We start from the raw sequence: 22,410 nt of genomic DNA on the forward strand, positions 1-22,410 counted from the left end.
CACACAAGAATTTCACTCACATGTACTGTACCAGTGTACCTGCACATGTGATGTGACAATAAAGTGATTTGATTTGATTTGAAGTATTAAGCCAAGAAATTCTTTGTGAAATGGAAAAGTAAATGCCACTTTATGTAATCCGTTTGTTCATACATACACATACTGATTGACCTAAAAAGATGTAACTCTTAGACCCCCTTGTATTCATAAAAATTCGACCAGCTGCCACGCAAGAAAGTTGAAAGAGACTTTCAGGTTTCTTTTCATTTTTTCCAAACAAACGGACTATTCATTTGCCCCAAACAATGACAAATTGATACCAAATACACCCAAGTGAGAGCTGGTAAATAAGGTCAACTCAGCCACATGCAATGAGATACTAGTGTGGGAAAAGAACAAAGGACGAAAGTGAAAACAGTAACCCTAAAAGTAAAGCAGCAAGTAAACTGAAAGAAGAGCAGACAAGAAGAAAACAGAAAGAAGATGACACACACACACACACACACACAAAAACCCCAAAACAATTATGACATTTTTACTGGCATCTGTCCAATATTTACAGATTTATCATTTTTGCCCCCTTTTTTCTAACTGTGAGTTCACAAGGTATTGTTTTTCTCCCTTGAATGTCTTTTAAACATCAAACATTAAAAACATGAAATTTTCTGCAACAATATCTCAGAAGGTCAAGCTTTGGAAAAACACTGTTTGTTCATAGTCTATGATTGAAAAGTACCCAGTGAAATGCAAACTGGCTAATAGCTGCTTAGAAAATAGAGCTGTGCCATGAAGAAGTAACATGCTAAGCCTCACTTTATTATTGCATGAGATGTGCAGACCTTAAGGATTGTTATCATCAAAACAGCAGATATTGAGCATTTACTGAACAATCCTAATATCATCCTACTAAAAGTGGACAACACGCGTTCAGTATGTAAGACATCTCAAATGCACTGAGACTGCTGTATCAATGTGAGAGCTTTAGCTATTCAAAATCTTAAAATGTGAGGATGCACTTTCTACACATTTGCATGCACACATGATTCACAGGAAAAGCCAGCGGCCTGTTTGGCCTCCGAAAACCTTAACTAGTAATTGAATCTGGGTGTCAGCATGACCAAATCCTACTTGACACCCCCCTTCCTCCTCTCCTCCCGTCTTCTCTCTCCCTCTCCGATCCATCTGATGACTCTGGCAATCTGCGTGTCATGTACAATTAAGTGGATCTGGAGATGTAGAGAGGGAGATGAAATTTAAAGTGCTGTAGAAATTAGAAGTGATGAAGTACGGTGGTGTGTGCCGATGGGATCCCCAGTGGTTAGAGCTCTGACACACTGTAGAGGTGACAGGTTTCCTCTGATCAGGGCTGCACACGTGGCAGAGCAGGGTTGTCATAGTAATAATAATAATAAGTGTATAATAAAAAAAAATGTATACATACTCATAACATTTGCATTTCCAGTGTTTATAATAGTGGCTCATTGGGTTGCATGTTTTTGTGTGGGTTGCTACTCATTGTGTATACAGTAATATTTCATTCGCAGCACATTTCTGTATCTCACTGATGGTTGCTTTTGGCTTTTTTTTGGCATCATTTACATTTTTTTTTCATGCCAAAATTCAAAAAATGTGTTCATATTTGTGAAAATGTTTTAACCATTTGTTTTCAAGATGCAGTGCATGTACAGGCCATCCTTTTCTTGCTGCCTGTTTCCTAACGTGATAATAATAATTTAAAGGAGACGAATTCTGGAGTCTAAAACACAACATATGCTATCCATTCAGGCAGCTCATTCCCAAACATAGTTAGTTGTCAGTTTTTCTTTTAATGAGCAAAATTTCTGACTTGCTAGTCTATATTTTCTTCTTTCATTAAATCATGTGTATGGAGAATGAAAGTAAGCAGTGATAGATTCAAGTGATAGATACTTTATTAATTATAAAGAGAATTTAGGCATTCAGTAGCTTGTTAAACACAGTGCATCACACAGGAGATAAACAGCAAATAGACTGGCTCTTATACAGTGCTTTTCTGCTCTATTTGAGCACTCGGAGCACTTATACAAAATGCCTCATTCACCTATTCACACAAGCACTTTCTAAGCCCAAGTGCTCTGTATCTAACATTCACACCTACAGCCACCCCAAAAATCGTCCTGATGTCTGATTCAAGCAAGCGTTCTTCTAACTGGGTCTTTCTCATGAACAGGTTTGTACAGCTGGGCGGAGCTTCTGTGCTTAAGGCTAGAGGAGTGTGCTTGAGATGACCATATTAGGAATATCCTCTCTTACCAACAGTCAGAAACTGTCTGAGCTTTTGGCTCTCAGGGATTATTTGTACATGGGATGATTTCATTGTAAAACTAATAGTATATTTACGACAAAAAGAAAGGGAAAATCTAATCAAACTGCTTGTCAACTGTAAATTGTAAGAGCATACGCCTTTGTATTTTTGATTCATGTTGGATTATATATCAGTTTGTTTGATTCATACTGATTGGGATTTGTTTCGATCTACTTACAAATTGCATTTTTCTTAAGACTAATTACATGCCATTAATGGTGCAACCAATAAACAAGCACGTCAGAAAACTAAGTTGCGATCTTTTTTTCTCTGCACACACGCAGACCCAATCCTCTCAGAGCTCACGTCTTTCCCTCAGTGATAAATGTCAGCCTCCCTCCTCCTGAACAGATATCGATGGTTATTTGGGCTTATTTCTCCAATCTGTTGTTCACCTCAGAACGGAGATGGAATCCATTTCTGCCTGGTTGGCAACGAGGGTGACTGTAGGACAAAGTAATTTGGCTGGCTGGCACCCTCTAGAATCTCTCTGTCTGAGCTGCTGAGCTATCTCAGCCCTATTTCCAAAGTTTACCTCACACAAACAAGCGCTCACAAAAACCCCTCAGATCTCTTCTCAAAGACGCATAAACTGGTCTAAGGCTGAAGGAAACAAAGTGCAGACATTTGGAGAAGTAGTTAAGTTTGATCTGGCTTTTGCAAACAATCTGAGCAGGTATAACAAAACAAAAAGGACATATAATACAAACATTTTATTATTTATCTGCCATTTCAATTTAAAAGTATATATCAAACTCTAAACATTTCATTCTTTCAATAAAGCATGTGATTTATTTTTTTTGCAGGACAAAGAAGAACTCTATAATCAGTTGCTTGTTGGGGGCTGTAGTGTCCAAAAGGGAACCCAGCTGTAGCAACAGAGTGGACCCAGTGGGTCGAGAAATAAAAATATGTGTCATTCCAAAAACTGCAAAAAAAACCCCCCAACAAACATTTCAAGCCATGTCCAAAACCAAGCACCAACCTCTCTTCAAGTACCACACAGGCATGTTGGAGTCAGGGTGAAAAAGAGTTTCAAGTGTAAGTTGAAGTGAATTAATTTATTTTACATGAAATATTTATGGACCCCTAGCCTTCAGATTTTTACAGAAAAGAGAGGGATTTTCCAAAGAATGGAAATCCAATTTGCCACAGAATCCTGGGTCACACAGGGATGACACACTATGTATATTGGTAATCTAGCAGTTACAAATATCCCATAAATTTGTCCATACAGTTTAGCAAAAGCTACATAGACTCACTAAAGAAATGGTTTAGGTAAAAGGCAAAGAAGTTACTTCAATTAAGCCTGGCCAACAACGCCGTACCAAAAATGACATATCAATAAAACATAGATAATCACAGTAACGATTTGCATTGTAAACATGTTAAATTAATGTTGGAAGGCTGCTATTTGGCAGTGGAGGGACAAAAGTGTATTTGGATAAAAGGTGGAGTGTGTTTCTCAGATCCCACACGCAAGATGTTTGGAATTAAACCTTAAAGGCATCAAGCACCATTGTTATTGTTCGGGTGTTTCATTTGTAAAGGCAAAAAATGCAGATTTCACGAGTCAAGGTCTAACAGTCCAACTCCAGCTCCCTAACTAGCAAGGCACTTTTTGATCTGGAAGTAAAGTAAAAAACTAAAATAGAATGATTATTGTAAGAAAACAGGGAAGGAAGCTCTAGGAGAGGGGAAATTTAAAACTAGCTGAGCCTGCTGCGAGCGATTTAGCTCATTAATGTAACACTGGTGAAAAGTGAGAACAATTGTGCCATTTGACTGTGGTTTTTTGATTGACTGGCTCTACTTTTTCAACATTCACCTCCTGCTTTTCCCCTGAAAACATTATTTTGGTAAATCCAATCATCATCTGATTGTACTCATCTTATATTGAAATGAGGTCCATAAATGGAATATGATGGTGCCTTCAGGGGCTTGATTGGAATACTAGAATTTTTACTGGAGTGCACATATAAAATAAAGAAATGGTAAATATGTAGACAGTCAAGTTGAAACTGACGACTTTGCTCTGTGTCAGTGTAAAATGTGCAAGGGAGTGCAGACGGTCTCTGTGAGTGACGAGGTGTTTTGTTGAACTACTGTTGGGTGGACAGGTCAGACAAAGGCAGCTCCGAGGTCCACACACCTTCAGTGAATTCAAGAAAACTCTGTGTGTGAAGCACACTTCATCGAGCGTGCCGTTTCAAAGGTCGGTGGTGATGACTGGTGTTACGCCGTGGATGAGCAGCGTAGGGCCAAGGTCCTGAGTCAGCAGGTCCAGCTGGCGCAGGTAAGCAGTATAGCGGCGGGTGTCAGCTGGGGGGCGTGGCAAGTACAAGAAACGCACAGCGGGTTGGGGCCGGGACTGATCCAGGATCAGCTTGTTGACAGCTGAAAGGTAGTCATCTGACACACGTGTGGCGTTGCTTGGGAAGCTGTTGACGTAATCTTCTTCGTTCTCCTCATCCTCCTCCTCCTCAGGTTGCAGCTTCTTCTCTTCCGTAGTAGCATCCAGCTGTTTCTTCCCCCAGTTGCCTTGACGCTGCCAGTGTAGTGCCACCTGCTGATCCCAAGGCACGGGGTGGATCTGAGCCTTAATTCTCAACTCCTTAAGCAGCTGGCTGAGCTTCTCCTCCGGGCCCCTCACACTTCGGCCCTCCTCAACACACAGGAAGAGACGCAGTGTAGCTTTGCGCCAGTCCCGCACCATGTTAAGGATACATGCCAGCTGCAGCAGGAATAGAGAGCAGGTATCCACATAGCTACAGCTGTCTGGGCGTAGGAGGTTGACTGGCCAGACATCCACATACACAGCTCTCTTCCCGGGAGTGCAGGAGGGAGGTGAGAGAACCTGGGCTCTGTCAAAGTTGTTGAAGTATCGAGCTAGTACCACGTTCTTGAGCATCTTCATGGCATCAGCAATGATAGCTACATACTCCTGGGACCCTAGAACCTTTCCGTCTCCAAATTCACCATAGTCCAGTCTGTTACTAGAGCCCCGCAGGGATACAAAGTGGAAGAGAGGAGGTTGCTCTGGCTCGTGAGAAGGACCTGAGGGATCTGTGGACTGAGTGCTCGACATTGATGGTTCAATCAGTTTGTCTTTTGGAAGACAGTCATCATAGAAACCCAGGACAAGGGTGTTAGGACGCATCCCACCTGGGAAGAGGAAAGGCAAAAATTTTTTCTTTTATTACCATCATTCATTTCCTATAATGTTGAGAGTGGAAGACTTAGAATGATTCACAATATGTCCGTTACATGGCCTGGACTGAAAGTGAGCAAAAGAGCAACCGATGGCTAAAGAAAATTTTTAAAAGACCTTATGAAAGCCTGGAGAACTATTACTTAAGACAACTTGAACAAAATAACAAGAAAATCTGGCTCCTTGGAAGCAAAATATATAGAACTAGTGAGTAACTCAAGACTTTTGCGCAGTACTGTATGTTTTGTGGCTCTGTAAAGACCTTTTTGATCAAATGTGACTCTTTTGATATGCTGCCAGTCCTTGCCCTTGGGGCGGGATTAGGGTTATGGTGCATTTCAGGCATGTTAAATAAACACATTTACATAGAAACTACAAGAAGTTAAAATCAAGTGCATTTTGGGCACATAGATAAAAAGTGCAAATAGCAGTTTGGATATCGCAGCTCAATAACCGACACAGCATATCATCTTAGAGTGTTAACGTGTCTGCTTCTGGATGTTTGGGCAGTTTAGTTCAATACTTGAAACTTTGAGTAAACATAGTAACCAAACCACTGGTTGAAGAGCAGGTACTATTTTTTGACAGTCTAAATAATAATATAATATAATGTAAATGTAAAAACATTCATTAGGCATTGGCTTTAATCAAAATGTAAGTACGTGGAAGGAACAAAAATCATATTAGTATATTGATACTTGCCTTTGAATTTAATAACAAATAAGGACAATGTGCGTTATTAATAGGGGTACTGACCAAGTCCTGAAATGAAGAGGAGATGTTGGACACCATGACGTACAGAATCAGCTAAGGTCAGGTTGACAAAGGCTTTGATATTTAGATGGTCCACCAGGGACAACCAGGACTCATATTGGGCCTGCAGAGGGTCAGACGGCAAAGTGTCTGGAAAAAAAAACATAAAGTTGAATTGCACTAGAAATACATCTGACAGTTGAACAGAAGTGTGCTAAGATTCAGAGAATGAGAAGGAAATGGACCCAGAAGCAGGAAAGCCAAAAAGTAAAAGGAGGGAGTGGAGAAGTGAGTTGACAGAGCTGGAATTAGAGGCAGAGCGTGAGTGAGATGCAAGAGAGCATGCTGAGATATGGAGGAGAGGGAAGAAACAGAAAGATGCAAGCGCAAATGACAGTGTAGACAGACTTGGATAAAGAATGAAAGATACAGGGAAGCACAAACAGGCGAGCAGGTGATCAGTCATCCCAAAAAAAAGCATCAGCATGTATGTAGAGGGCCATCCAGAGGCCACGTCTACAGGCGTCCTGTGGTTGTTTGAACTGTGCTAGAAGCTGCCATGTATTCCATTCAGCTTTAAGGCAAACAGCTGCTGCACAATTGTAAGCATAAATGGGTAGACTCAAAATAGATTAGCAGGGCAATGTGCAAATCCTCAACAACAAACTCCACTTCAGTGTAATTATGTGAATGAATAGCTCGCTCATATTTCTCAAGACCAAGTGGCTCGTCAAGTGAGAGAAGGGCCCTTCAGTGGCTAATGAACATATCATTTTTTTCCACTGTGAAACACAAAGGATTTGGACTGGGAGCACTCCATTCATGGCCAGTCCCGGTCTGCCATCATCTCCCCCACCCCTTTACACCCCACGGAAGACAAAGAAAAAGACAATCAATGACCTTGCCCCTTGAAAATCTGCAAGTGTGTAGAAAGGAGGTGCCTCCAGAGCTTTGTGCGTGCGATTACTTCCCTCGACAGCAGCAGATGAGGCGATGTCAAAGAGAACGGGTTAGCATTCTGAAGAGGTCCATTAAACAATGAACCGCTCAGTCTGGAACTTTGGACTGCATTGCCAACATAGAGGCGCATTTCTCACTCATATACTTTCCATATTTGGCCATTTTAAACTGAACCAAAATGAAAGGACTTTAGTGATAGTGGTATATTTGATATATTTTATAGCAATACAGTTGAAGTTCTCAGGGAAAGAAGATTTTTTTGTTGCCTCTGCTGCTTTTAAATATCATAATCATGTTAAAATCCTCCAAAAACAATATCTTCTCAGCATCCCATATTTATTTTGCTCATAATTAATAGTCTCTCTCTCTCACACTGAGTGGGTGTACATGAGAAATGGTGCAGAAGTAAGCCTTCGAATCCTCCTAATGCAAAAGTCACTGGAGAAGAAGCTGATTAAATAAACGAAAAAAGTTTCTCGAGGTTTAAATCGAACTTTGGTGTTCTTACTAAGGTCTCCGAGCTGGACATGTCCCAGCACGTACAGGCCGCTCTTCTTGATGTCGTTGATGAAGGTGATGAGGCCCACGCTACTGCGAGGGTTGGAAACCATGAGCAGGATCTGAGGTCTCCAGAATTTGACGTGGTCCTTCCTCACGTCCAGCATTAGCAAATACTTACGCACCTAAAGGTTGAAGAGAGACATGTAAGCAGAGCTGTTGGAGAATCTGTGCGTTTTTAACCCCATAAACTCCTACTTCACTAAACCTGCATTCCACAGAAGCCTCTAGTTTGACTTTCACTAAATCTGAGTTGTATCTGCAGCTGTCTCATGCTCAAGTCCATTTGAGTCCCACCAAAATAAATATCCAGATGTGACTGAACTTGCAATGACCTAAATTTTAGTTTTTTCACTTAATGTTAATTTCCATAATATTTGATATTGTGCAGGGGAAAAAAAACAACACTTCAAGCTGAAATTGCCAATATACAGTGGGGCAAAAAAGTATTTAGTCAGCCACCGATTGTGCAAGTTCCCCCACTTAAAATGATGACAGAGGTCAGTAATTTGCACCAGAGGTACACTTCAACTGTGAGAGACAGAATGTGAAAAAAAAAAATCCATGAATTCACATGGTAGGATTTGTAAAGAATTTATTCGTAAATCAGGGTGGAAAATAAGTATTTGGTCAATAACAAAAATACAACTCAATACTTTGTAACATAACCTTTGTTGGCAATAACAGAGGTCAAACGTTTACTATAGGTCTTTACCAGGTTTGCACACACAGTAGCTGGTATTTTGGCCCATTCCTCCATGCAGATCTTCTCGAGAGCAGTGATGTTTTGGGGCTGTCGCCGAGCAACATGGACTTTCAACTCCCGCCACAGATTTTCTATGGGGTTGAGGTCTGGAGACTGGCTAGGCCACTCCAGGACTTTCAAATGCTTCTTACAGAGCCACTCCTTTGTTGCCCGGGCGGTGTGTTTTGGATCATTGTCATGTTGGAAGACCCAGCCTCGTTTCATCTTCAAAGTTCTCACTGATGGAAGGAGGTTTTGGCTCAAAATCTCACGATACATGGCCCCATTCATTCTGTCCTTAACACGGATCAGTCGTCCTGTCCCCTTGGCAGAAAAACAGCCCCATAGCATGATGTTTCCACCCCCATGCTTCACAGTAGGTATGGTGTTCTTGGGATGCAACTCAGTATTCTTCTTCCTCCAAACACGACGAGTTGAGTTTATACCAAAAAGTTCTACTTTGGTTTCATCTGACCACATGACATTCTCCCAATCCTCTGCTGTATCATCCATGTGCTCTCTGGCAAACTTCAGACGGGCCTGGACATGCACTGGCTTCAGCAGCGGAACACGTCTGGCACTGCGGGATTTGATTCCCTGCCGTTGTAGTGTGTTACTGATGGTGACCTTTGTTACTTTGGTCCCAGCTCTCTGCAGGTCATTCACCAGGTCCCCCCGTGTGGTTCTGGGATCTTTGCTCACCGTTCTCATGATCATTTTGACCCCACGGGATGAGATCTTGCGTGGAGCCCCAGATCGAGGGAGATTATCAGTGGTCTTGTATGTCTTCCATTTTCTGATGATTGCTCCCACAGTTGATTTTTTCACACCAAGCTGCTTGCCTATTGTAGATTCACTCTTCCCAGTCTGGTGCAGGTCTACAATACTTTTCCTGGTGTCCTTCGAAAGCTCTTTGGTCTTGGCCATGGCGGAGTTTGGAGTCTGACTGTTTGAGGCTGTGGGCAGGTGTCTTTTATACAGATGATGAGTTCAAACAGGTGCCATTCATACAGGTAACGAGTGGGGGACAGAAAAGCTTCTTACAGAAGACGTTACAGGTCTGTGAGAGCCAGAGATTTTCCTTGTTTGAGGTGACCAAATACTTATTTTCCACCCTGATTTACGAATAAATTCTTTACAAATCCTACCATGTGGATTCATGGATTTTTTTTTCACATTCTGTCTCTCACAGTTGAAGTGTACCTCTGGTGCAAATTACTGACCTCTGTCATCATTTTAAGTGGGGGAACTTGCACAATCGGTGGCTGACTAAATACTTTTTTGCCCCACTGTATGTGTTTTGCTCACTTTTCTGTGTCTGTTTTTTTTGGCATCAAGGAAAATTGACTTTTATTGGTCCTGAGATTTAGCATGAGGTACATTAAGGAAGGTTTCAGAAACTATGAATTTCATTCCTCTACCATCTGTACAGGCAGTCATCTTTAGAAAGATTTTTTAGCAACTTCTTCAACAACAGAAGCCCACTTTCTTCTAAAGCAGTGCTTCCCAAACCTTTTTTTACTGGGCCCCCCTTTGTTTTACAAGAAAAATATTCTCCCCCCCTTGCGCGCGCACACACGCACAAACACATCCTCCAACCACACACACCCATATTTTGCCCCATTGCAGTTTATTTCACACCTCAAACACAAAAGTAATCTGCAGGTAGTAAGAAAATAAACTACTAACTCTTTTACGCTGCATCTACACGTGATTTTGAAAACGCAGCTGTTTCGTCCACATGTAAACAGCGTTTGGAATCACCGAAAACTGAGATTTTTTAAAACTCCTTTTTTGGGTTTATATGTGGACGAGGAATACGGAGTTCGTCACGCAACGTTTTCCACGTCACGCTGTGCGCCACGTTATTGTTTACATGAGATGAATTGCAGAATGGCAGATAGTCAGGTTAACAGTATTTTGTCTCTATCTTCAGGTTTTATACGCTTACATACACACATGCAGTTACTGTCCCTCCATTTAGAATTCAGAGGCGTCACTGTGTAATTATTTTACATGTACTTGTTTTTTTCCTGTGTATTAATATTCAACATTGCTATCAATACATTTTTCAAAAAATGCCTGTGCAGGTGAAACCAAAGGGAAGATATGCTTCACCAGATTTTCTAGTCTTTGGCTTAGAATGAAGTTGGTTTGGAAACATATTCAGCGATGCGATGCTTCATCTCCTGCTTTGCGTTTGTGTGGGAGCCCCGTGCTAGCAGTGTCCAAGCGTTGTTTTTTTTTCCCCTTTTCATGCTGCGCCCCCCCTGCAATGGGGCCCCACACTTTGGGAAGGTCTGTTCTACAGCTTGTAGCAGTGACCAGTGATGAAGTTCCCACAGGACCAGGGATCCCAGTTCAACTAAAGCCTGATCCACACATGTCCCTGTACCAGACACTGCCATGGTTTTGTTGCCATGGATGAGAGGTAGATAAAGTATTTATAGTGTATAGAATAAAGTACTCTATAAATGTATGGTGGAAGTGGTCTCTAAAACTAGAAAAAGGCTATATAACCACTAGTCCAGATCCATTCATTGAATAATAATAATAATAATAATAATAATGGATTGGATTTATATAGCGCTTTTCAAGGCACCCAAAGCGCTTTACAATGCCACTATTCATTCACTCTCACATTCACACACTGGTGGAGGCAAGCTACGGTTGTAGCCACAGCTGCCCTGGGGCAGACTGACAGAAGCGAGGCTGCCATATCGCGCCATCGGCCCCTCTGGCCAACACCAGTAGGCGGTAGGGTAAAGTGTCTTGCCCAAGGACACAATGACCAGGACAGAGAGTCCGGGGATCGAACCGGCAACCTTCTGGTTACAGATACGCTTCCCAACCCCCTGAGCCACGGCCGCCCAAGTATAGAATAGTCAGACATGTTAAGATGTTTATATGCATGTATAGATTAGAGATGGACCGATCCGATATTACGTATCGGTATCGGTCCGATACTGACCTAAATTACTGGATCGGATATCGGAGAAAAATTAAAAATGTAATCCGATCCATTAAATATCACGAAAGCACCTCACAAAACTTGCAACACGCCGTAACTCACCTCAGAACGTTAGCACGTCGGAGCAGTATGCATCACGTGATAGAGCGGCTGTGGCATGCGGGACCTGTCGGTGGTCTGGATAGCATTTGGAGCTTCGCTAGCAACCCGGCATTTCATCTCCGACAAAGTTATCCCCGAGAGAAGTAAAGCAAGTGTGTAAGTCCATCTCTGAATGTTTGTAAAGCATTCCTGCGTTAAGCTTAACAAGCGATATATGGAGCGACTTCCTCCTCTTGCTGCTACTTCAATCATGAAACTGCTTAACGATCAGCTGATCGGCTTTTCTGTCGCGAGTCCGTGTCTCTTGTTTGTTTTTGGCCAACTTTGCACCAGAAAGAGCAAACCAGCGGTTGAACAACAGCAGCACGTTTAAGCTTGATCAGCTGCTGTTAGAATTTATTTAATATTACTTTCTACTCGAGGATCTTTTTCTACGTAGCTGACGCTGGTAACTGTGCAGGGGCGGATCTAGCAAAGTTTAGCCAGGGGGGCCGATAGGGCATTAACAGGGAAAAGGGGCACAAAGACATACTTTTCTTTCTTATTCTCATTTAAAATGTCGAGCTTTTAATAAATAATTATCTGACACCCAAAGTTTTAATTTGATGTAAAATGAATAGAAGTCAATTACTGTATATAGTGACTATTAAGTCTAATATACCCTAGTAAGCTATAGTACTTTTTCCTTTGGGAAGGTACCATCTGTGCAGTCTGCAATTTTGTTGAAGAAAGATGTTGAATCTATTTAATATTTTAATATATTGAAAAAAATAATTGATTTCTGTGCATTTTTTTTCACACTGCATCAAATTAAGGTTGATTACGTCGATTAAGCATCATGAGGTGGAGCGTGAGGGGTGGTTCCCTATTTTTTATTTATTTATTTTTGTTGTTGCTGGGAGTTGGAACCCTATTAGTTAGGTTGCTTAATATTTCTGCTAAGTACTCTTTAAAATACCAGAATAGGGAGGATGGTGTAGGTTTAAGTTTATTAGATTGATCAGTATTGCTGAACTATGAAATATTTTTTTTTGCATACAGGTATAACAGAATAGCTTTAGTGTAGTTGTTGTTTTAAACTTGAGTATGAACTTTTACAAAATGCAGCAAGATATTTAAAAAAACAGTTTTGTTGATTAAAAAACACTATATCGGATTCATATCGGTATCGGCAGATATCCAAATTTATGATATCAGTATCGGACATAAAAAAGTGGTATCGTGCCATCTCTAGTATAGATGTGTGTCATTCAGACTGTTACTGTGAAAAATGTGCCCATGTGCTGCTTATGAATGTACACTTAAATGCCAGAGTGTATTAGAATTATATATATTATATATATTATTATATTTTACAATGCAAGCAATCATGCAGCCATCATCAGGATTCACGTTGATAAAATTGGCTCAAGGTTCCATTAAGGAAATGCAGCTGAGTAGAACCAAACATTAGGACTAAACAGCAATGATTAACGCTGACTACATATTGATCATTAACTCTGATGACATGTTAAAGCTGCATCCTACGCAGCCCAATTTATCTCTATGATAGAAAATGGTAATGGACAATTCCATGCTTTTCTTCAGACTTTTTGGAGTTTTGAGTGTTAAAACCAAGGAGCAATTTCAGGGCTGAAAAGGAAAATGTGACAAGACTGCTGTTCCTCTACTGACCAATTGGGGCTGGCTGAAAAAGCAAAGACATTCCAGTCACTGCCCAACTTCACAGCATTAAATAGAAATGATTACACTCTGATTAAAAAAAAGAAAGAAAGGAAGAAATACTTGGGTCTGTACAGATATCATCACCTTCAAAAAGTATAAGGTGGGTGAATTTTCTTTCTATGTATTTGGACACCAACAAAGCCTGAAGGAAGGACTGGTGTACTCTAATTATCTGACAAATATTATGGACTGGTATGCGGTACAACAAATGAAAAATGTTTGTGCTTCAGTTCTGGTGAGTGAAGTTATAGTATTTTATTATCTGTTACTTAACACTAATTAGCACATACACATCTATGTATTTTGAACCTGTCAAGGTTATGGATGCACCTAATAAACCAATCTTGCCAACATTAGTGGATAACTTAAAACTAGGGACGTGTGCGACCAGTTGACCACGCTATTGTCACTAGTCAGTACCAGACGTATTGGCATTTAATCCGATTGCTATCATTTTAATTGATGCTGAAATACTTTAAATTGTTGTGTTCTAAATGTTATGCAGCGATGTGCCACCAGATGGAGCATCACTGAGAAATGAGATTGCAGGGAAATGAGCGATTTCCAAAGGGTGGAGGGGCTCTCGAAAGAGGAATTCAATAATTCGAGAGAAGTTCAGAGCAGAGTTGCTGCTCCTCCACATTGAAAGGAGACAGCTGAGGCATAAGGTTAAGATGTTTTAGCCAGGGTTGGCCTACTGGGAGGAGGCCAGGGGCTAGCCGAGGACGAGCTGGAGAGATTACATCTATTCTTACATCTGGTCTGGGAATGCCTCGATGTTCCTCCAGATAAGCTGGAGTAGGGGACTGACAAGAGTGAGGTTTCGGCTTCTCTGCTTAGGCTGCTGCCCCCGTTACCCAACTCCAGATGGGTGAAGAAAACAGGTGGATGATTTATCATTTTGTTGTTTTAGACAGTAGTTGTCATGAATCTTTGAACAGCGTTCATAATGCACCACACTTTTCAGCCGCAGTTTATCAGTTTTTCGGATATTTTTAAAATACATGGACTTTTTTTATAGTAAAGAAATCGATTTAGGAACCAGGCACATCAACTAATTCATTTCAAAACCATACACAGAACATACATTACACCCTATAAGAGATTCCAGATGAAACTACAGGATACATATCACTGTCACATATGCAATGATTCGTCACCAGGCACGTTCTTACACATGTTATGAGACTGTCCAGTTATATCCAATTTTTGGGTCTTTGTGAACTCTGTGTTATCTGAGGTGCTGGAAGTTTTTTTATATCCCCAATCCTGGTCTTTGTCTCCTCAATGATACCTCTGAAATCTCCTTAAAACAAATACAATGCAAAATGTTGTTCGCCGGATTCACATCCGCAAAGAAGAAAATTACAAAGCAATAGTTCAGTCCTGACATTTGTATGGAATCATTCTGGATACGATGTCTTATCCGTATCATTAATCTTGAACATACCACAGCAAAATTAAATAAAGCTCGACCCACGACTGTCGAAGCTTGGAAAATCTTCTCATCCAAAGTTATCTCCTGGAAGAGGCAAGAACTGGTTGTAACTGTGTGTTTTTGTGTTTTTTCTTTCCTGTCCCCATGCCTTGTGACCAATGTTTGCTTTGCTACTGCAGTTTACAGTCGTGCTGTATATGTCTGTACACCCCCAACCCTGTTGTAAATCAATAAAATGTTGATCACAAAAAAAAAGAAATCAATTTAATATCATATTTCACAAAGAGACTGTTTGTTTGAAATACGACGTGCAATGTTGATAATGTGTGACGCGTGGTGCCGCTCAGTTAAGCAGTATGATTCATTACTGAAGAATGTGATTAATGGCTTCAAATGCCTTTGTTTAGATTGATTTTGACATTTTCCATTAATCGATTCACAAATTCAGCTTGATATAATAATAATGGATTGCATTTATATAGCGCTTTGCAAGGCACCCAAAGTGCTTTACAATTCCACTATTCATTCACTCTCACATTCATACACTGGCGGAAGCAAGCTACAGTTGTAGCCACAGCTGCCCTGGGGCAGACGGACAGAAGCGAGGCTGCCATATTGCAGCCCCTCTGAGAGCCCGGGGATCGAACCGACGACCTTCCGGTTACAGAGGCGCTTCCCAACCCCCTGACCCACGGTCGCCCATATCTGAGTGTTATTTAGTTTTAGACTAGTCGGTTAGTAATTTTTTTCCCCGTTTAGTCAGCTGCCAGGAACATCTCTATTTAGCACACCACCCTCTGGTCCAAATATTCTGGCTCCAAAAAACGGACATGGCAACAGCGACTGCTGCTATTGTAGAAGTTTCAAAATGCCAATCGATGGCATAACAGTAGCTTTTATTTGCAGTCTATGGTTAAAATTGGTGTTCCTGGTATAAAAGGAAAGTTGGGGAGGAAAAAAATAGTTTGAAAACCTTTAAATACATTCAGACACTTGCAGGGTGACTATAAAACAGACAAATGGAAAACTTCACTTGAGAATATCCTAAAATAGTTAAAATGGCTTCCACTTAAAAGTACTTTCAGGGTGTGCTTCATTTTATGGACTATAATCACTCTTGTGCTGCAGCTGGAGTTTAGCCTGAAAAGGCCTCGAAAAAGCCTCTGACAATAACGACTGTCTTAACAATCCAAGTTCAGCTCAAGCTGCTGAGTTTATGTTTGTGTGTACATGACTATCAATCAAAACTTGAGGATGCAACCAGCATTATTATATCATGATTGTCACACTTGTTTTCGTTTTTTTGCTGTAAAACACACACACACACACACACACACACACACACAAAACATGGTCCCAGAGGCAGCGTCCAACTGCCTCCACTCATCTAATCATCTGTCTTCCTTTATCTCTCCATTTTCCCATCTTCTCATCCATCAGACTATCATCATTTCACTGTCGCTTCAGTCTCATCCATCACTTAGTTTCTCAATCACTCAACCCCACTCCCTCCTTATATTCCTGCTTCCTTCTTTCTTTTCCCATGATACCATCAGGCTTTGGTGCCTCAGTTTGTCTTTTTCTCCTCTCACTTTCTTTCCTAAACTCTGTTGTCAGCTGCTTGTTATCTCCAATTGAGATTTTTTTGTTGCTGTTGCTGTCGTTGTAGAATGCTGTGTTTTGTTTTTGTTGCTTTGCTTCAATGTCACCCAGCTGGCAGACCGCCACACTGGTTACTACTCGAGGGTGCAGGAGCATTGGACAAGTGTATGCATGAGCTCAGTAAATGTGCATGTATGGTCTCCTCTGCTGAGCCCATCAGTATAATCATTTGCGCTCTTTGCCTGGGGAGGTTTGAAAGCTCGGAGGGCCAAGCTGAGGCTCATTTGTGAAATGAGTATTCAAAGGGTTTATGACTTACATTTTAGATATTTGGAAATAAGTGCGGATGCACTGATATAAGTACCTCGTTGTTTGCCAGCAGCCTATTGTCATTAAAGATGACATTCGCAATGGCAATGTTTATCTAGAGTGTCAAATCAATTTTGCGCTGGATAAATATTCAAACACATTGTGATTTAACAGGTCACTTAATTTTATAATGACATAACAAAACAACAACAAAAACACTGGAATTCTAACTGATTGTCAGCCAAGCTGTTTTTAAAAATATGAATTACAGCCAAAGACTGTAAACAAAAAGTGGATGTAGTTGCCAGATCTGAAAAGTGATGCAATATCATTCCCTAATGGCCAGCCCCCATGTGGGATTTGAAGATGTCTAAGATTTCTAGTAGCTTCACCTGTGGGATGAAAATCCTTTGTCACCTCGTTTGAGTTATTGTGTTCAGAGTTTTAGAAAATTTGACCTCTAACTTTAACCTTGAAGTTGAAGTCACTGAGATTAATGTACCTATGGTACTAATTTGAAAATCGTACACCACCTGGTTCTCAAATTATCACACTGATGAACTCTGGTGTCAACGGCAACAGCCCGCCCATCAGCCTTTTACAGCTGAGGGGTAAAAAGCTATGGTAGCTATTATATGGATTAAAAACTATAACAAAGGACTTTACATAATTATTATAATAATAACTACACATAGATTGAGTGTTTAATAATGGAATAGAGATTCATAGATTGACTGATGATATGTTAAAATACATTTTAAATATTATTCAACTACTGACAAAGCAGTAATATGACTGACCAGCTAAGTGCAGGTTTAAATAAACCAGTCTTCAGCCCTCATCCGTACCTATCACCACCATTCTGGTAAACAGAGCTATCAAGGGTGGCCAATTGAATTACTTGAGAGTAGCTGCTGCCTCAGTGTTGTGTCTTGTGTAAGAGAAACTGCAGAAGTGGGAGGAGATGATACTAGAAGAAAATGGGAAAAGGGGGTGGTGAGGATTTGGAGGAAAAGTGCAATAAGTTAAGTGGTTGTAATCATGTTCTGCCTCCTGACAAGCGAGTGGCAAACCCAGACACCCTCTCTGCAGCCTTGGCAATGACTCCCCCACTCGGCTGTGGGCCGTCCTGGCAACGGTGAGCTGTCTCCTTGAGAGCAACAGGCTGGCCCGCTAGAGGACATGAAGAGCTGGATGATGTAAAGCTCTGTTTGTGTGTATCAGTGTCATAAATGTAAAGAGCTTTGCGGGGGAATAGATGTAGGTGTGTGTGTGTGTCTGCTAAGCCTGATATAAAGGTGACAGATAGCTGCTGTAGGGATGACAAGGCGGCATGAGTGAGAAAAGAGAGAGGGGAAAATGTGTGTGTTTGTCTGCTAAATGCAAAATCATTGGCTGAGGAGAGGCAGCGGAGAACTGTCTGTGTTTGTATTCGTTTGTGTGTCTCTATAAACCTGATAGAATGGTTGCTTGGCAGAGGTACGGGCTCTTGTAAAGCTGAGGGGATGAGATTTTAGTTGCTATAGTAATGACAAGGCAATACTGAGTGTGTGTTTGTGTGTGTGTGTCAGACCTGGTGGAAAATGAGAGCCTGGCTGATGTAGCCCCAGCTGGAGGTGGGACTGAGGTAGTGAATCAGCAGAAGCAGCAGGAGCATGAAGGCGATGCTGGCCGAGGCGTAGATGGCATTGATGAGGAACATCATGATGGCGCAACCGATGATGCCCAATATGCATGTGTGCCAGGTGAAATAACGAAAGGTGGGCCTGGGGAGAAAACAAGGGTGGTGAAGAGAGCACCACATTAGAATATTAGCCACCCCCCCACCAGCCCTCCAGAAAAACAGACTGCAAACCTCTGAAGTCATTCAATACTGGAGGGATATTTGTGCTTTTTAAAAAAAATTGTTTTCTAACTTAATACTCATTACTATTTTCTTACTAACTAAATGGTTTTGACTCTTCTAATATTCTAAAGATGAGATATTGCTTTGCTTTCAAATCAAGCCTTGAGAAACGAGAGAAAAAACCCTGCAGGAAACAAACGCAGTTTAACTCTCTGCTCTATGCCTGTTTCTTTTTACTTGTTTCCCAAGTTCATTCAAAAGGAGACCAAGTGTGCTTGGTCTGCACTGAATGCATTCACATAATCTAAACTAAGTTCAGATGGTACTATAGGGTATAAGGTTTTTCTGAAATTACCAACCAAACAAATAAGTAGACACTTGTAAACCAACTATAGTAAACTGTTTCAGAGTATTTAAAGTTTAGTTGCATTGAAATAAAGGTGGGTGAGCTCTACAAAGTTCTGGCTGTGTAAGGGGTACAGATTTAAACTTCCAATCTCCCTTTCACAATAACTTCTATCAATAGCAGCATAGCTTTGGTTTGGCTTTTTAAAAATGCAAATACGCTTCTACTGCAGAGCCCAGTGAAATTAGATGTATGAAAAAACAGACATTGCGAAGGCCTACTTTACACTTTAAAATTGACATTTTATAAACAAGGGCAACACAAACAGACCGTCTGAAATGTCTGTAAAATTCTGAATCCCACGTAATAAACAGCATGTTCCATTTGTGCGTCGCTGTTTGATTGGACTCCTTCAGAGGATACAGTCAGACAAACCTTTTGTTAGTGACCAGCTTCCATCTCACACCTCTGAAGAAAGATTTCCCAAAATGTCAGAATGTTCTTTAAAATGAGAAGGATTTAACAAACCACCAAGGAGTTTAGTGAAACAGCAGCTGCAATGGAATGAAGATTCTCCTAACATGGCTGTACATGTACTTGGGCTGAGAAAGATAACTAAGGGAAGGCCCTACTGAATGAGTAATGTCTGGCAGGAGCAAAGAATTACATTCTCAGCCAGAATAGTACTGCTCCCATTCTCCAGTCAATTTTTATTAGCAATTAGCAGTTGCTAATTTTAGAGTTAGCAACTGCTAACTGCTGATTTAATCAGACACCAACTATGCTTTTAATACTTAAATAAATACTTTAAAGGATGTCTAATCAGCCAATCACATGACAGCCAATGAATGCGTTTAGACACGTTCACATGATGAAGACAAGCTGCTGAAGTTCAAACCGAGCATCAGAATGGGGAAGAAAGGTGATTTGAGTCAGTATTTCAGAAACTGCTGATCTACTGGGGTTTTACCACATAGCCATGTCAAGATTTGTACAGAAAATGGTCTGAAAAATAGGAACTATCCAGTGAGCAGCAGTTGTCTGGGTGAAAATGTGTTGATACAAGAGGTCAGAGAAGAATGGTTAGACTGCTTCAAGCTGATAGGAAGGCAAAAGTAACTCAAATAACCACTCGTTACAACCAAGACATGCAGAAGAGCATCTCTGAATGCACAACATGTCAAACCTTGAGGCAGATGGGCTACAGCAGCAGAAGACCACGCCAGCTGTCACTCCTGTCAGCTAAGAACAGGAAACTGAGGCTATAATTCACACAGACTCATCAAAAAGTAGAGAACAATTATTTATTTATTCATTATTGTTATATACATATATATATATTTATTTTTTTCTACTTTCTTTTACCTCCTCAGTTATTTTACTTTTCTTTTCTTTTTTTCCGTCTCCATGCTTACAAGTCCACATATGCTAGTAATTGTTTACAATTGAATCTGTATAAGCATGCTGTGTTAAAAAAAAAAAAGCAAAAAAAACAAAAACAAAGAGAGAACAGAACATTAAAAAAGTAATTTTTCATAAACAACAATAAAGAGTGGATCCATCCTTCCCTGTGTCAATGGTTCAAGCTGGTGGGATATTTTCATGGGACACTTTGGGCACCTTAGTATGAACTGAGCATCATTTAAATGTCACAGCCTACCTGAATGTTGTTGCTGCTGACCATCTCCATCTCTTTATGACCACAGTGTACCATCTTTTGATGGCTAGTTCCAGCAGAATATCACATTTTTATCATAAAGCTCAAATCATCTCAAACTTGAAAATAAGATCACTGTATTCAAATACACTCCACAGTGACCAAATGTCAATCCACAGGAGCACTTTTGGGATGTGGTGGACATCTGCCTGATCCAGTCATACCAAAATGATCCAAAATCTCTCAGGTGTGTCCAGTACCTTCTTGAATCTGTGTCATGATAAATTATGGGAGTTCTGAAAGCAAAAGGGGTTCAAACCTGCTACTGGCAAAGTGTAATGAAGAGTGTATATGCTGTGAAGTAAAATCTCAGGCCTCAGACTGCTTGATAATTGTTGTGATCTTCTGCTTTGCCTAGTGTATAGTTGTGCTACTTACCATGGATTCTTTAAGTATATATCGTATCAAAGAAGATAAAAACTGGGAAAGAGCCATCTGGAAACTGGACACATTTTTACCACTGCTAAGGGAATCTTTTATACAGCTGCTACGGCCATAAAAGAATTTAATTTGTCTGAGTTTCACTGGAGAATTTCAGTGACACGTGAATTCCCACTTGCTGAGACTTTTGTACTTTCACAGACATGAAATACATGAATGCTTACCAGTTGTTTGGAAAACACTAACATTTAAAGTATGAATTTTATAGAAATCAACTACACAAAATTTACAGGGAATAAATTGTGCTCCTTAGGGTTTATCACCAAGGTCTTTATGCAACTATCTTAGCTTTTGACATCATAACATTTTAATTTCTGCCTCTCATTACCTCGGTTCTGTGTTCCTACCTGATGCTCCAACAGCTTGAGATGCAAATTTCTTGGGGGCAATATACTATTATCTGTCCTTGATTATACTACCTTAATTAAGTCAGGTTAAATTACTTGGCTAAGTAAACCTCATAATGAAAAATCTTCAATCAATATCTATATTTTAGAAATTATGCCAACTTAATATCTGCCATAATTTTGCTAAAGTGTTTTTTAAAGATTTTTTTTTTTAACCAAAAGTGATGTCTCACTCTCAATGTTAGACAAACCATAATTAAACATCAGAGTCATTCCCTAATGTGTGACTTCACAGCAGCATCAAAACTAATGTGGCGTTAATGCTGTGACAAGATCAATTAAAACAAACAGCACACATAGATAATAGGCTGCTGCTGCTTACTGCTTTAGACCTTTCAGTGTTTGTGTGATCGGGCATAAATTCTTATATGAATGCATGAATGCATAAGGACACATTAGCTGGCTTCCATCCACAAATACTTGCATGAATTTTTGTACTAGTTTTAAGTGGAAATGAGTTGGAGGGTCATGGAGTTGGGAACTGCACAGAGGATGGAAATGCTCATATTTTTGGAGGAGCATGTAACTGACCTCGATTTCCCTGCAATAACTGAAGCTGTGCGGATAAACAGCCATTAAAATAGCTGTAATTATACAAAGCAGCTCAAATGACCGGCGGGCTTCCTTCCTGGATTCACTTACAGATTTAGACTCTTTGTAAGAGACAGAAGCAACAACTGCTGAACACAACGATGCAGCGAAGTGCTAAAGTACGGAGAGAAGGGCAGGGGGGTGGGCCCACCAGAAAGCTAAATTAAAAGAGAAGACAAACACAGAGCTCAACTGAAAGAAGCAGCCATGAGGTAGTCATTAGTCTTTCTGTTGGTCAAGCTGTTAAAGGCAAAGGAGCAAAGCGAAATGTGTGCAAGTCTAAGATTAAAAACCTGAAAGTGAAATCTTTCAAAGCCAAAAATTGCTAAGGCAAAAATTTTCTT

At 40.5% G+C, this 22,410-nt stretch overlaps 1 protein-coding gene across 1 annotated transcript in view; it reads right to left on the reverse strand.

The window, feature by feature from the left end:
- Nucleotides 1-3,756: 3,756 nt before the first annotated feature.
- Nucleotides 3,757-22,410, reverse strand: part of LOC146618301 (solute carrier family 12 member 9) — an 83,032-nt gene continuing 64,378 nt past the window's right edge. Inside the window, exons 10-13 of the mRNA XM_085370775.1 lie at nucleotides 18,292-18,484; nucleotides 7,777-7,951; nucleotides 6,312-6,458; nucleotides 3,757-5,509 (exon numbers count right to left, since the gene is read on the reverse strand). Of these exons, the coding sequence (XP_085226901.1) occupies nucleotides 4,554-5,509; nucleotides 6,312-6,458; nucleotides 7,777-7,951; nucleotides 18,292-18,484 (1,471 nt within the window). The 3' untranslated portion in view covers nucleotides 3,757-4,553. The remainder of the gene's footprint in view (nucleotides 5,510-6,311; nucleotides 6,459-7,776; nucleotides 7,952-18,291; nucleotides 18,485-22,410) is intronic.

The sequence above is a fragment of the Diplotaxodon limnothrissa genome, linkage group LG14 (assembly GCF_057381915.1).
Source record: "Diplotaxodon limnothrissa isolate DT_005_m linkage group LG14, D_limnothrissa_male_GT1.1, whole genome shotgun sequence".
NCBI classification, from domain to species: Eukaryota; Metazoa; Chordata; class Actinopteri; order Cichliformes; family Cichlidae; genus Diplotaxodon; species Diplotaxodon limnothrissa.